The sequence below is a fragment of the Lynx canadensis genome, chromosome A2 (assembly GCF_007474595.2).
Source record: "Lynx canadensis isolate LIC74 chromosome A2, mLynCan4.pri.v2, whole genome shotgun sequence".
Classification (NCBI taxonomy): Eukaryota; Metazoa; Chordata; class Mammalia; order Carnivora; family Felidae; genus Lynx; species Lynx canadensis.
The window spans coordinates 104,086,976-104,102,322 of NC_044304.2; the positions used below are offsets into that span (position 1 = coordinate 104,086,976).

The window sequence follows — 15,347 nt, forward strand, 5'->3', positions numbered from 1 at the left end:
TTTGGGGATCTTATTCAAAATAACACATTCCTTAAAGAGATCAATTTTTTTCTTCTCATAATTATAAGCAAAGTGGAGAATAAAAACTTTCCACTGAGGGTGAAATACAGGCCATTTACTTCCAGTCTTATTTCTCTCTCGTCTACTAATATATTGTTGCCCCCATCTTTCTCAAAGCCTTAGGCTCATGCTTGATGTTGAGCTTATTTTGATCTTCTGTCTACCTTACAGTTCTCTGCACCAAGCCCAACTTCCTAAATATTAGCTTATCACTGTCTTCCAATTATTTCTAAACTATTTGATATACGATATTTGCTTTCCACATTTTACTGCATGAACCCATGTGTCCAACTCTGAATTGTGGTAATTTCTTTCAATATTTTCTTCCATAATATTTTTTTCTCACTCTCGAATGATTTTGCTGGGGAAAGGATTTTAGGCTCATGACTATTTTCCATCACACTGTGCATATATTCCATTGTCTTCGGACTTTCATTGTAACTAAGAAGAATTTTTTATGATTCTAATTGATTGTCTTCCAGTGGTAAGTACTTTTTTTTTCTTGCTGCATGCTTTACTAGTTCTCTAGTTTTCTACATTTTGTGTTTTAACTACAGTGTATCTAGGTGTGATTTTGTTTTTGATTCTTTTCAGGACCCAAAGTAAGTTTTCATTAATTATAGGACTTAAATCTTTTGTTAGCCATTTGTGTTAAAACCCTGCTTCTCTCTCTCCTGGAAATCCTAAATACATACAAATTCCCTTTCATATGTTCCCTGTCAAGCAGGAGCCTAAGGCCTTAACTGCCCTCCTCTGCGGGTGTTAGAACCCCAGGGTGGCAGCAGAGGCCACACGGGACACCTGGACTTCACCCTGAGTTGGCAGTAACAAGGCAGTAACCCCTGCATCCACGCTATGTATCCAGTTGTTGACACAGATACTACTGAATGAGAAGACTTGCTGACATGCCTTAACTTAGACTAGCAAGTGCAACCTCTTCTCTATCCTAGGTCTAGTAAGAAATGACCAAACTATGAATAACATTTTGTTATTGTTACCTGGGCAAGGCTGGGTGCAGGTCTCCTCGAGAACCATTTTTTTATTACCCTCTATAATGGGTTCAATGTCAGTACAGAATTCTTCATCCACCACTTTGCCGAAATCATCACCTGACCCATCACTCACTACACAAGAAATGTTCCTCGTTCTGGTCCCTTCACCACACTGGGCATCCTGGAACGCAGGAAGAAATAACTAATTAGGAAAAGAAAAATAATTCATTAGCAAGCTCATCACTTAGTCATCTTCTGCACCATTGATCTTGATTTATGAGCAGTTAAAGAAGCATTTGAAACCCTAGAGAAGAAGTCCTGTAGGACACTAGCCATAAAGTATACAATGAACAATTTATTTTTTTTGTAGCCGAAGACAGGCAAATAAATTTTCATTAAAATGAATCTGTCTCCAAATGATTTTAAACACACAGGACAGGGACTGCTGGTTATCAAAACTAATTAAACAGTTATGAAATAGCAAGGCACCTAAAATCTTTAAGAGGAAACATGTCATCTCTAAGTTCTGAAAAATATTTCTGAAACTAAATCTCTGCAGATAAAGAACACCTCTCTCTCTCTCTCTCTCTCTCTCTCTCTCTCTCTATATATATATATATATATATATATATATATATATAATTTTTTTTTTTAAAGAGAGAGTGAATGTGAAGAGGGGCAAAGAGAGAGAGAGAATCCTAAGCAGGTTCTGCACTCAGAGGGAAGTCAGACACAGGGCTCTTCTGTATGACCCTGGGATCATGACCTGAGCTGAAATCAAGAGTCAGATACTCAAATGACTGAGCCACCTAGGTGCCCCCCCAACCTTTTTTTAAAGTAGGCTCCATACTCCATGGAGCCCAATGAGGGGCTTGAACTCATGACCCTGAAATCAAGACCTGATCTGAGATCAAGAGACAGACACTTAATTGCCTGAGCCATCCAGGCACCCCTCTATACAACTTCTTGAGATTTGATTACCTGTACTTGGCATAGAGACCACTGGCCATATTGCCATTGGTAACAGGGCTTCACTGGGCAAGGCTTAGACTGTTCCATCAGGGCAGGGCATGGTCGTCCATCACCCTGAAAGGGCTGAGTCACTGTTCGTCGTCGGATCATTTTTCCTTTAAGAGATACAAAGTGATGCAAAGTGATATATTTGTGTAAGCATCTATCTTGAAAGAAGGCATCACAGACATTTCTTCTGAGGAGATCCAAGGGACAAGTCTCAGACATTTTGAAAGGAAAGACACTGATTCAACCTTTATGAAAATTATCTGGTAAGCATTAAAGCAAGAGTGATATTTCATATTCCTTGACTATTAATCTAATGCTAATGAAGGTACAAACAAACCTGTGAGGCCACATGTTTGAGAGCATTCTGACCAAGGAGACCAGTCAGAAAGCTGACAGTTTATAGGACATTCCACCATGCAGGATGTGTTCATCTGCCAGTTCTTCTCCAGGCCAAGCTGAAAGGAAAGAGGTAGATCTGTTTTACTGACCTGGAAGGATGGCATAATGTGTCTTATCATTAGAGGGAGGATGGGAGGAAGAAAAAAAAATAGTAGTGGGGAGGAGAGGAGAGCAAGAATAAGCAAGATGCATAATAAAATAAAATGGTATCTGGAGGACAAACACCCAAACTTAAAACTATAAAGTTGTTCAACCCACGAGAGTGGGAACAAAGGGCACAGGATGAACGGAGGAGTCCATTTACTCCATATACGTTGTTGAACTTTTCAAATTAAAAAAAAAAGTTTTTAAATTTTAGCTAATGCTATCATCATTTTTTTAAGTTAGTTATTTTTTTTTCTTTTTTTAAATGTTTATTTATATTTTGAGAGAGAGAGAGAGAGAGAGAGAGAGAGAGAGAGAGAGAGACAGAGGGCAAGAGGGGGAGTGGCAGAGAGGGAGACACAGAGTCCAAAGCAGACTCCAGGCTCTGAGCTGTCAGCACAGAGCCTGATGTGGGGCTAGACCTCATGGATCATGAGATCATAACCTGAGCCGAAGTCAGAGGCTTAACTGACTGAGCCACCCAGGCACCCCTTAAGTTTACTTATTTTGAGAGAGAGAGCATATATAATTGGGGGAGAGGCAGAGAGAGAGAGAGAGAGAGAGAGAGAGAGAGAGAGAATCCCAAGCAGGCTCCATGCTGTCAGTGTGGAGCCCTCCGTGGGGCTCGAGCTCACAGACTGTGAGATCATAACCTGAGTTGAAACCAAGTCAGACTGTTAACTGACTGAGCTACGCTTGACCTCCTAAATTTAAAAAATAATTTTTTTTTTGAGATAGACAGCTAGTTGGGGAGGGGCTGAGGTAGAAGGAGAGAGAGAATCTTGAGCAGCCTCCATGCCCAGCACAGAGCCCAGTGCAGGGATTGATCTTGAGCCACTCAGGCATTCCCGTTGTTGAACTTTTTAAATAAGGAATGAAAAAAAAGTAGATTTAGTCTCTAAATTGGTTTACTTTCCCTAAAGGAGTAACGAGATAGGTGTAAGCATGATTACTTCCCATTAGTTAAAAACCAAGAATATCATCAATATATAGATTTATAATTGTATCTTTGGGATATTATTTCTTTTTATGCGTCATGTTAAAACTGAAAAACAAAAGGTTTAAAAGACAAATTATCACTCAAAAACTAATAATATAACATTGAAATAATATTCGATAATAGTTAAGTATGTTATCTCTCTCAAAAGGAAATATGGGTTGCCAGAATTTTTTGACTACGAATATTTTATACGCATTTATTTTTTACAAAGATTTTCTTTTCTAAAACTGACCTCAGCAGCTGAGGTATAATTCACTTATTTTGGTTAGCCTCTCATTAGATTCTGATATTGTGACATTTTATTAGCATTGAGTTCCTTCCTTGTTTAAGCATCCTGCTTTTAAAATATGAGATTTCAAACTCATCTACTTTTATATGCAAACAGTTAAAAAGCCCAAGGTACAAAGTAGCATGAAAATAGAAGTGCTTAAGAGCTTGTTAGGAGACTACAGGTTTTGTTTTGTTTTTAATCCTTGGGATTTTTAAAATGGTTTTTAAAATTTTTGCATGAAAGAGAAGTTTATAGTGTCTATGGTATATAGTAAAAGATGGCCAAAGAAATGTTATATTGTGGTTCAAGTATAGCTCTCAGCTCTAAGTTGTCCACTGAGAGAGGATCAGATCAGTGACTGTATGGTACACATCTCTCCAGGCATTCCTATTATATTCTTCACCAATAATACTTGACAAAGCTGAGGATTTGGTATGAACATTTTTACCATATCACTTAATTAAGGTCTCAAAAAGTCACTTAAATCATGGGAGGTTGGAGAAAGGAGATTTAAGGCAATTATATGCTAATAAGGATGTGTAACATTTAAGGCAGATAATAGTTTCATGGAGAGAGGGTTTGAATCACAGAATTCAGCTACTATGACTTATTTCACTGCAGAGTTGAAAAGGATATCTGTTTATAGATCTTCTTGGTATCCAGTGGTAAGACATTTTAACAGTCTACTATGGTTTTTTCTTACATTTATTGTTCCTCTTTTTTTCTTCTTCTCTTACTCTCTCATCTATCTAAACATATGTGTCTAACTAAATGAAAAGAAACCTGTTCAGGGATCAAAGAAGAGGAAAGGAGAAAGCAATTACTAGGATTGGATGAATAAATGTCTGAAAAACATCAAAGAAAAAAATGCTATATAAATGCTAGATAGGTTTAACCCTAATTGTCCCCTTTGCTGTGGGGGAATGGCATTATTTCTTTCTGGTTCTTAGGGAAACAGCAAGAGTTAGCTACTGCTGTTGTTCTGAATGCAGGGTTTGCACATGTATTAGTAGGTAGGCAATCAATCCATTATTTAAAAAGATAGCCAGCTTTTCTCAGGGATATTAGTTAATGCTACCGCATCCATGGGGATGCATAAACAGGATAGGAGTTGTTTATTCCAATTCCTGTAGAGAGTAGCACTGTACTTCCTAAAGACAGTGATTACTACAATGTTATGATTTGAATCCCTAATTGTTACCACAGTATTCAAACAATGTAACATTAATGCATAAAAGTAAATTTATCTAGGCTCCTGGATAATTAAAATAACAGTTATTTCTCAAGGTTTTACTCACATTTCATTTAAGAAATAAAGGACTCTATTTTTACCTCTGTCCTGTAGTCACTTATTTTTTAATTGGTTTTGTATGATTTGGGGTTAGCTTTCACAAAGCTCTCAGCTATTTAATGTATATTTCATTCTGATCCAGGAGGACATTTACATGTACGTTTGCAAAAAAGGAGACATACTAATCAACTGGAAGTAGATCAAAGCTCTCCAGCCAGCATATGACTATAGTAATGTTCATTAATACTAATGTTATTTTTTTATAATGGTTACATTACTTTGATGTTACCAGTTTCAAAACCAAATTAATTCAGGTATAAAATTTATAACTAAAGTATGAATACACTAAATTATGTAATAAGATGGTAGTGGGAGGAATTTACTAACTAAACAACTTGTTTTCAGAACACTTAGCAGCTCCATTCCCATGGACAGATATAAGGAAGTTGTTAGGTCTACATGATAAAGATATTAAATGGATTGATATTATCTCCATCTGGAGTTTCCTCTTAGTAGCTGGAATAATTTACCATGGGCTTATATAGCCCCCAAGATGTGTAGGTAGAAGTCATGGTCACCATGTCTGCTGAACCCTAATGAGATCATAAGCTCCTCTCTATGTGTTCAAGATCTATTGAGGCTCCTGTTTATCTTGGTTCATGTTTAACCCAGTGGGGTTTAGATGCAGGAGGAGTTAAAACCTGTCAGGAATGTGGGGACCCTTTTGGTATGGAAGTCGGACAAAATAATTACAACATGAAGTGTAGCTTCAGGAAGAGAAAGGCCAACAACTATGTTTCCTCACATTTCATAAGGTCATACCTAGAAATGATGACATTACTTTTATAAATTGGAAAATTAACAGTTACAATTCTCTGCACCTCAAAGATATAATGGCAGACTTCATTCCTTTGTTTGAATTTCAAGCTCTCTCTTACCCAGACCTGAGTACTTAGACTCTCACAGCTGGATATTAGATCCTAATATCAAAATCTGCTACCAAACCACATGCGATCAATGTTTAGCAACAGAGAGAATAAATGATGGCTCTTGGCAGGTGTCCCAGGCAACACAAAATTCACATGAAATTACAAAAGATGATGAGTAGTCTGATTAAGATTTATTGCCTTTATTCACCTTGATTACTTATTGTTCCCCAAGCATTTCTTTCCAAATAGGCTAATTAGCATACCTTTGGGCTCCAAGCAGAACAAAATACAGGAAATTATGTGTAGAAATCAGTAGTTGGACAGTGTTTCTTTTCAAGAGGGTGCTTAACAGCCTCTGAGTAGTATAGAAAACCATCTGCTGGCAATGAGCTGCACTGAGCACAGGTCACTTGGCTCAGCATGAATTGAAATTATTAGGGAAGAATTTACTCACAAAGATATAACACAGTATCCCCTCACCTCTTCACAATATTTCAGGTCAACCGACTTGCCATCACTTCGAACACAATCCAACATCCTTGTTTTAATGCCATTTCCACAAACTGCCTTCTCACTGAGCTGACACGTGCTCCAGTCTGAAAGGAAGGGAGCCCATCAGAACAGAAGGCTATGTATGAAACAGATTTCAAATGAAACTCTGATGACCTGAATCCCATATTTAATTCACAACTGCTTCCTAAGCCCCACAATCAATCATCCCACATGCAGAGCATATGGGTCCCGGCTTTGAACATATCAAGAGTCAAATGGAATTGCTGGGGTTGCACATAGCTATGGGGATTATTCTTGAAGGCAGATGTCTACCTGACAATCTTGACAGCTAGCCTTTTGGTGACAGTGTGAAACTGGCTTTGGCCTGCAGATCGAATGTCACCTAAAAACGTTTTTTTCCTAATAAAAGTAGAAATTTAAATTTTAACATTATTTCAAACAAAACACTATTTCACTTACTGTCCATACTTAGAATGTTTTAAAATATACACTTATTTATTTCAAAATCACTCTGGCCATATCTATTTAATTCTTTTATTTCATGTCTTTTGCAAAGTAATTCTTTCAATCTTTCTTTCCAGGGTAGCATAGCATGGCCCAGAGAACTGTGACTTCTTTGTATCATCAAAGGAAATGGAAGAGAAAAACCTAAGGAGACAAAAAGCCAATCTGACTGCTGTGTGTTAGTGCACAATGTTTAGAGTGCTGTGTGTTAGTGCACAATGTTTGTTTCAGCGGGAAAATTACTTGGGAAAAATTCCAAAATATGCTTCAGTGTTGCCTTACATCATATAAACCAACGCATTCTCTTCTTTCTTAGAATTTGAGCCTTTATGGTATGAGAGGAGGGTTATGGGAAAAAATGAAGTCATAATAAGTCTTTTCTTCTGAAAAAAACATTCACCCTTTTTCATCTGTACCTTTGATAATGCTGAAATGTTTGTCTCTTCTTCATACGGTTTTTTGGTAGCTTAAGATTGCTGACATTTTTACATCAGACTCATCATGCTTATAAACTGCCCCCACACCAAGAACTTTGTCCCAGTATGTTATAGGTATTAAACATCTTCTGAAGAAGAAAGACATCTTTCAATAAACCTGATACTTATGGGAAAGATATGTATCTTTTATTTGCACCTTCCCAAAGTGGGAGGATGTCTTCAATAGGATCACTTAGGCTATTCACAATCTACCTTAAGGGCTCAATGTTTGTGTGATATTTTCATTCTCTATCCTGATGTTTACTGAGGAATAGATGAATATTTCTGTCATTAAATAAAGAATTATCTCTGGGAAAGTAAGAAGCATGCCCAAAAGGGACCCAGATGGAGAGGAACAATACTTACGGGAATACTGCTGAGATGAAAGGCACAGGATTTGGCCTTTAACTCTGTGATGAGATGACTATGCACATACCTGTTACATTATAATCATAGTGGAAGCAGTTTTTGTTTAGGTTACAAGGTTCCTTTTCAACGGCATTAGGGCAGGCTCTTCCTTCATCAGCAGGTTGTCTGATGGGATCAGCTGACCTTTGCCGGAAACTGCTTTGATTGCAAGGCTGACAAAGAATAATACAACTCCTCAGAATGGTGAATCCCCTGGCACACAAGAGCTAATATATGAGGGAGGGCACTGGAGCAGGAGTTAGAATTTTTGGGCCATTCTCATTACACCTCAGTGTTGCCATCTATAAAATCAAGTGTTAGATGAGTTTCCGATGTCCCATCTAGCTATAAGATGCTTAAGAGTCTGTGTGTCAAATACCAATCAATACATCCCATCACACATATGTAAACACACACATATGATCATATTAATTATTGTAGATCACTAATACAGAATTTGTAAACAATCTATCTATCTAATATAGTTTCTTGGACCTGAAAAATGATTTTAAGGGTGATTTTAACATATTAGTTATTATAGATCATGAATACAGAAATCTATCTGTCATCTATCTATCTGTCCGTCCATCCATCCATCCATCCATCCATCCATCTAAGTTTCTTAGACCTGAAAGACCATTTTAAGGGTGGCTTTAAATAACTAGTTTTAGTGACCTTTCTTTTCCTAATGGGCACATATACATGCCCACAAACTCAATTCAGCAGTTAAAAAAGACTAGCTTGCCATTCTGTTACTGGCACAGTCTTGTTACGAAAACATCTGGTTTCTAAGAACAGGAACTTCAGATATGATGCTATGGAATTAGAACAGAAAATCATTTGCATACCCTTATTAAAGAGCTGATTCTTTGTCGCTATTTAACCTGTATCCAAGTCCACCGGCAGCCCTGTTTTGCCCCTGCTCTATCAGTTGGCTGTTAATCAGCACCTTTAATAATGTTAACCCTGAGATAGAAAATTAATCTCACTTTGAAAACATGCATCGTAAATTCTTTGAAACTGTCTTATGTTGTATTTCAGAAAATTAATTCCACATCAGATGTATTCTTCCCGTGTTTTTGATGCCATTTTGAAACGTACAGCTTTGCAGAGGTGCCTGCGCTAAGCCACATTTCCTACATGCTCAGCCAGTTCTGTTTCAAAGGACTCTTCCCAGGGTCCTGTGGAAGAGCCCCTACGGGCTGTGGAAATCTAGAAGCTTTGTGTGATTTGAAAGTCTCAGCTGGCTTTCCAGGCCCACAGAGACACGGAGTCAGCGTGTGGAAAGAGATTCACTGACACACAGCTTCCTTCTTTCGATTCCCTTTCTTGCCAGGATCTTCTGCGTTTCAGTGTCAATACCCCTGCTGCAGTATCCCCACTGTGTGAAAGATTATTCCAACAATTTAAATAAAATGGATTGGGCAAAAAGCAAGGGATGACAATAACCTGACACCATTAAAGTACCTTTACTAGAGCTTCATTCTTTTTCCCTTTACCTGGAAGGAATCATTATCACCATGGCAGTTTTTAACATGCTGTGTAGTTATAAACTAATCTGAAGGTATTTTGTGCGAGTCTAGGAGGATGGCGGAAGGCATAAAGGTTGCAAGAAGTTGAGCTGTTCTAGTGTGAGACAAAACACTGCTGACTTTAAATGGCATAATCATAGAATGAAGTAGCCAAGAAAACACCCTTGCTTTCATAAGCAATTTGGTTTAGTAATTATTATTTTCTTAGTAATAGCTCTGAAGCTTTCATGGCAAAAAACTGGGTAAACTCTATATTGATAAATGGTTCATCATCTTACCAAAGTGCATCGGGTCCAAGGACCCCATTCAGATATCACACAATCCTCAGGACACGGTAATTTGCACTCTCTGGAGCCCAGGGGCATCTCTTCTGGATCACAGAGGTAATCTTCTACATGGTCAGAAGGGCCATCCGCTGTATTCTGCATGCATCTACAAGAAAACATATATCTATTCAGTGAAAGAACCAGGACAATTAGAACAATGGCCAACCCATAGGACAGATGGTTCTTCCTAAGACATCATTTAGGTGTTGGAAGGTGGGAAAGTTTGCATTTTATAAATTGAATTCTCCAAACATGAAGACAAGAAAGGATCTCTGCCTCCCATAAATACGTGCAGAGCTTCAGTATGATATAAAATCCACACTTGACTGTGTCATCATAATCTTTTATAATTATAGCCATTGTGTGTATTATAAACTCAGTATACAGTCTTCCTCTGAGAGGAGAGGGCCTTTTACACTCATATATGATGTAGCACCTAATGGGGAATGGTCCACAGAGATTCATAGAGGGGTTGTAATTTTGGAATATAATGCACTTTTTTCTTCAGAAGAAAATGGTATAGTCCATAGAGAAGTTAGATTTTTATATGATAAAAGATGAGGCATCCTGAACTTTCCTAGTGAGAGGTTTCATTAAGTATTTTCAAAAATAACTGATGGCACTTATCAAGTTGTTTTGTAATTTTAGCCTCCTATATGCTGATAACTTTAAAAGAAAGCCAGAAGTGAAAACAATTATAGTAGTAATAATAATAGCACACATTCTCTAAATGTGGTTGTTTCAATCATCCTGTATCTTCACCTTTTTTAGTGTTAGTTTTCTTTTTAACAGAACCAATTCAAACATTTTATTATGTTTCACTGTTTTGTAAGCAGTCGTGGTAGTCTTGTTTACTCATCTCTTGAGGAGCTAATTAACGTGGCTAGTATCAGACTTGACTTTTACAGACGTTAATAATCTCCCCAAGCACTGTTCTAGTAGATGAGAAAAACTTTATCCCTCATCTATAACTCAGAGAGGGTCAGTCAGCTTAATGGGTTGGGGAAGAGAATGCATTGCTGGAACTAAAAAGGCAGGCTTGAGTTCTTCAGCCTCTCAAACCCATTGCAGTGTTTTACACTGTTGGTTAAATTACATTATCAATTATACCTGGAATTTCACCTTTCCCAGGGATTTACAATCAGTGGGGACATGGCATTTTCACAAACCTACTCTGCAGAAACGCCTTTCTATTCAGTACTGCCCAATTTAAGAGAAACGTTGTTTTCCTGTGGGATGCATTTAATGGCTGGAAAACTGCTATTGGTCATGTCTTAGTTGGATTTTTAGTCTGAAAATATACCCATACAATACCACCTATGCATCTTTTTTTTTGGTATATTGAATAAAAATAGAAAACCACCACAAAAACATGCAAAGGTAGATATTTGATTTCATCACTGAAGAAAAAATTATACATTTCTTTGGGAGAATTTTAGTTTCCCAGGAAAAAGTTCTATCTTCAATGGCACTGAAAAATGTTCTGTTGACAGGAGCTTTGAGAGGACATGAAGCAGAGTTTAATGCTCAAAAGTTGGATTTGCTGCTAAGAAAAGATTGAATTCATGGTAGGCACTGACACAGCGAACAAGGATTAACTTGCAAAATTACCTATTGATCCAGAGTTAAGGACAGATGTTCAATACTCGATTAAGTACTTATATACATAAAACTACATTTTCACAGGCTTTTATTCTTTAATTTTTTATTACATAGGTAATTTATTCAGTTTAGGAAAGTCAGAAGAAAAATAAATCACATGATTCTATCACTCAGAGAAAAGCATTCTTAACAGACTCACAAAATAGGAACAAACTTTACTATTTTGTGCCATTTAAGAAAAAAATTAAAAATACGTTATGGATGTAACTTTTAGTGTCTATATTCAAATAGCCTCATTTCAAGGTGCCACAATTGCTAAAAAGACCCTTATTGTTGACATTCAGATTCTTTATGTTTTACTTACTTCATTTGGTATTAACCAGCTTTTAAAATCACTCTAGAGTACAGACTAAATATTTGGATCAAGTTTTAAGCACAAAGGAAGGCACTTTGAGTGCATTTGCTTTATTCACATTCTTGGCCTTTCTCCTTTCCACAGGAGACGGAATTATGATGTGAGAAAACTGAACTGTATTAGAAATAACATCATGCAGAACCAAGCTGAAGGCAAAGGGTGGAGCCAGAGGCCCACCACAGCTGTGACAATAAGGGGCTACATTGCAGAGAATTCAAAAGCAACCATGAAAGTAACCAAATCTGTTGCTTTTTATTATTATTATTAATTTTAATTGTCACCATGTGCTGGCAATTCTAAAAATAATGTCCGTGAGCAAATATCCCTTCTGACCATGGAAAATCACTTCGGCCACTTAGTGTATGCTATGCCATACCATCCTAAAAGAGAAAGAATGGGATTGGATAAATTGGAATATGCTGTCTCGCAGACTCATCTATCCTGAAATGTTGCCCAATGCTTGCATATAAGCAGTACATTTTGACCTTAATTATTAGCAGAGGGTAAGGTTAGAGAGGTTTACTACTCAGTCAGTAACAAAAAGGAACATTATTATGTGATCAGAGATCATAATCAATACTGACCTACTCTTTTCTCTATTTACATTAAAGATGTTTACTAAAAACATAAATTGATCTCAAAAGTTACTTTGATTAAGAGGTATTTGGAAATGGTGAGAATATATATTTATTAACCAAGAAAAAGCAACATGTACACAGATAGTTGAAGGGAAAGCTGAAAGAATAGTTTCTTTTTTTTAATTAAAAACATTTGTTTTTAGAGAGAAAGAGAGCATAAGTCAGGAGAGGGGCAGAGGGAGAGGGAGAATCTTAAGCAGGCTCCGTGCTTAGCGCTGAGCCCAACACAGGGCTCCATCCCATGACCCTGGGATCATGACCTGAGCTGAAAGCAAGAGTCGGAGGCTCAACCAATTGAGTCACTCAGGTGTGCCACTTGTTCTTTATTATGCTTTTTCTTACTAACTAAAAGCCCAACTTGATCAAAAAAACTTTTATAAGGAAAGTATTTTTAAATTTGAAGGAGAAATTTTAAATTTGGAAGGGAATGGTGGAAAATGGAATCTCTGTCTTTTCCTTACATTTCCCTATCATATTACCTCACAGGCCCTCTTCCACCTTTATTAAGTTCCTCAGAAAAATACCTTGAGAGTTCAGAGGGCTTGGGAAAAACAGATAGAAATTATTATTCCTGGAAGCAAAGTTACACACAGTGTGCCAAAGTTTTATGATACGAATGCTAATTTGCTCTACTTTTCTGTTGAGAAATATAAATCTTATTCATGAAAAGTTAGATCATGGGTGACAGTGGGCTTCCTCATAACATAAGTAGTCAAGCTCTGGATGTTTTTACATTTGTCTATACTGTGTGTCACTCAGAAGGGTTGGAAGAAACTGGTATAAAAAGTGATAAAACAGGGCACCTAGGTGGCTCAGTTGGTTGAGCGTCCAACTTCAACTCGGGTCATCATCTCACGGTTCGTGGGTTCGAGCCCCGCATCGGGATCCGTGCTGACAGCTCAGAGCCTGGAGCTTGCTTCAGAGTCCCTGTCTCCCTCTCTCTCTGCCCTTCCCCCACTCACTCACACTCTCTCTCTCTCTCTCTCGCTCTCAAAAATAAACATTAAAAAAATTCAGTATAGAAAAAAAGAGTGACAAGAGACTGTGGATTGAATGCCAATTCTGTCACTTTTCTAGATGTGTGTTTTAGGTAAATCACTTAGTAATTCTGAGTCTACTCTACAAAGTGGAGATAATAAAACCAAATACACTTGTTTGGTAGGGTTCTAGAACCCCTAAGAGGCATATGCAGATACTGTACGGGCAGCTTAATGAGTATAAAACTTGTATTAAGCATTAGGGAATTTGTATGAATATGACAGGATCTCAGTTTGGAGAAAATGATAGAGTTTAATAAAAATGACAGATCAGTAAATGGATCCTTTCAAAACAAAGAGGGGTATACGGGGTACTATAGGGCAACACTGCTCAATAGAACTTTCTGTGATGATGGAAATACTCTATATCTCTGCAGTCTGACAGAACAGCTGTTAGCCACCTCTGGCTATTGAGCACTTGAAATGTGTCTAGTGTGGCTGAGGAAATGCATTCTTAATTGAATTGTAACTAGTTTAAATGTATTTTTTAAAGTTTATTTATTTATTTTGAGAGAGAGAGAGGGAGAGAGGGAACGGGAAGGAGAGAGAGAGAGAGGAATCCCAAGCAGGCTCAGTACTGTCAGTGCAGAGCTCAATGTGGGGCTCAAACTCGCAAACTGTGAGATCATGACCTGAGGCGAAACCAAGAGTCTGTCGCTTAATTGGCTGATCCACCCAGGTGCCCCTTAATCAGTTTAAATTTAAAGTGAAATAGGGGTACCTGGGTGGTTCAGTCAGTTGAGCGTCTGACTTCAGCCCAGGTCATGATCTCAAGCCCTGTGTGGGGCTCTGTGCTGATGGCTCAAGCCTGGAGCCTGCTTCAGATTCTGTGTCTCCCTCTCTCTCTGTCCCTCCCCTACTTTGTCTGTCTCCCAAAAATAAATAAACATTAAAAAAATTTAAAGTTAAATAGCCACATATGGCTAGTGGCTACCCTACTGGGCAGTGCGGCCAGAGAAGGCTTCCTGGAGGAGAAGAGAATATTCAAAACTTAGCCAGTTTGATGTAAAGGAGCAAGGATTTATAATAGATTATCATTAAAAAGCAGTAAGAAATATTTTTGGCCTTTAAGAAAAAAGGTATTGGGGTTGAGAAAATCTGCATGAGTTCAGCTTGTATTCAATATGTGAACCTTTCTTTTCACAGGAGCACCTTGAAGTGAGGCTCCTGATGTCAGAAGACCCAGTGTGACAAACTTTGCTTGAAGCAGATCCCCTTAGAGTTTTCCATGCACTCAGATTCCCTAGAAATAAAACTAAAGACAGTTTTAGTCAGGAGACTGGGGAGGAGTGAGAGTGGCACACGTGAGATCGGTAGGAGATTGCACGTTCCTTGTCCACGTAACCAGGCTTGGCCTTACCTCACTTTTCGGGTTTGCACACCCTCTCCACAGTTATCTCGCATGTTGACAAAGGTCACTTTGCAGATGCTCCATGGCTCTGTGACCCATACGTACTGGTTGCACTGACTGTGGCAAGGAACGACCTCATACACCTGAAACACACACAATGAATTCTCAGGGATTTCTCCTCAGGGAACCTGATGAGGATATGTGGGGACACTTCACATCACAACAATCATTACACTCTTTTCACTCCTCTCCTTTCTTGTTCATTATTCTAAACTAGGAATATAGAAAATCTGAGAGTTAGAGCAGTGATGGGCAGGGCTAGCGGTGCTGTGTTCTCTTGATCCGGTTTGACATCACAGGTGCAGATCTGATCAGGTGGAGCACATGAGACCCATTACACACTGTCCCATACTGACCCACACCACACAGCACTGTGATT

General features: G+C 38.1%; 1 protein-coding gene across 1 annotated transcript in view; it reads right to left on the reverse strand.

Moving 5' to 3' along the window:
* THSD7A (thrombospondin type 1 domain containing 7A) overlaps positions 1–15,347 on the reverse strand; it is a 258,940-nt gene that overhangs the window by 25,403 nt on the left and 218,190 nt on the right. Inside the window, exons 16-22 of the mRNA XM_032592420.1 lie at positions 14,918–15,051; positions 9,818–9,971; positions 8,036–8,180; positions 6,587–6,702; positions 2,410–2,527; positions 2,034–2,179; positions 1,059–1,233 (exon numbers count right to left, since the gene is read on the reverse strand). Of these exons, the coding sequence (XP_032448311.1) occupies positions 1,059–1,233; positions 2,034–2,179; positions 2,410–2,527; positions 6,587–6,702; positions 8,036–8,180; positions 9,818–9,971; positions 14,918–15,051 (988 nt within the window). The remainder of the gene's footprint in view (positions 1–1,058; positions 1,234–2,033; positions 2,180–2,409; positions 2,528–6,586; positions 6,703–8,035; positions 8,181–9,817; positions 9,972–14,917; positions 15,052–15,347) is intronic.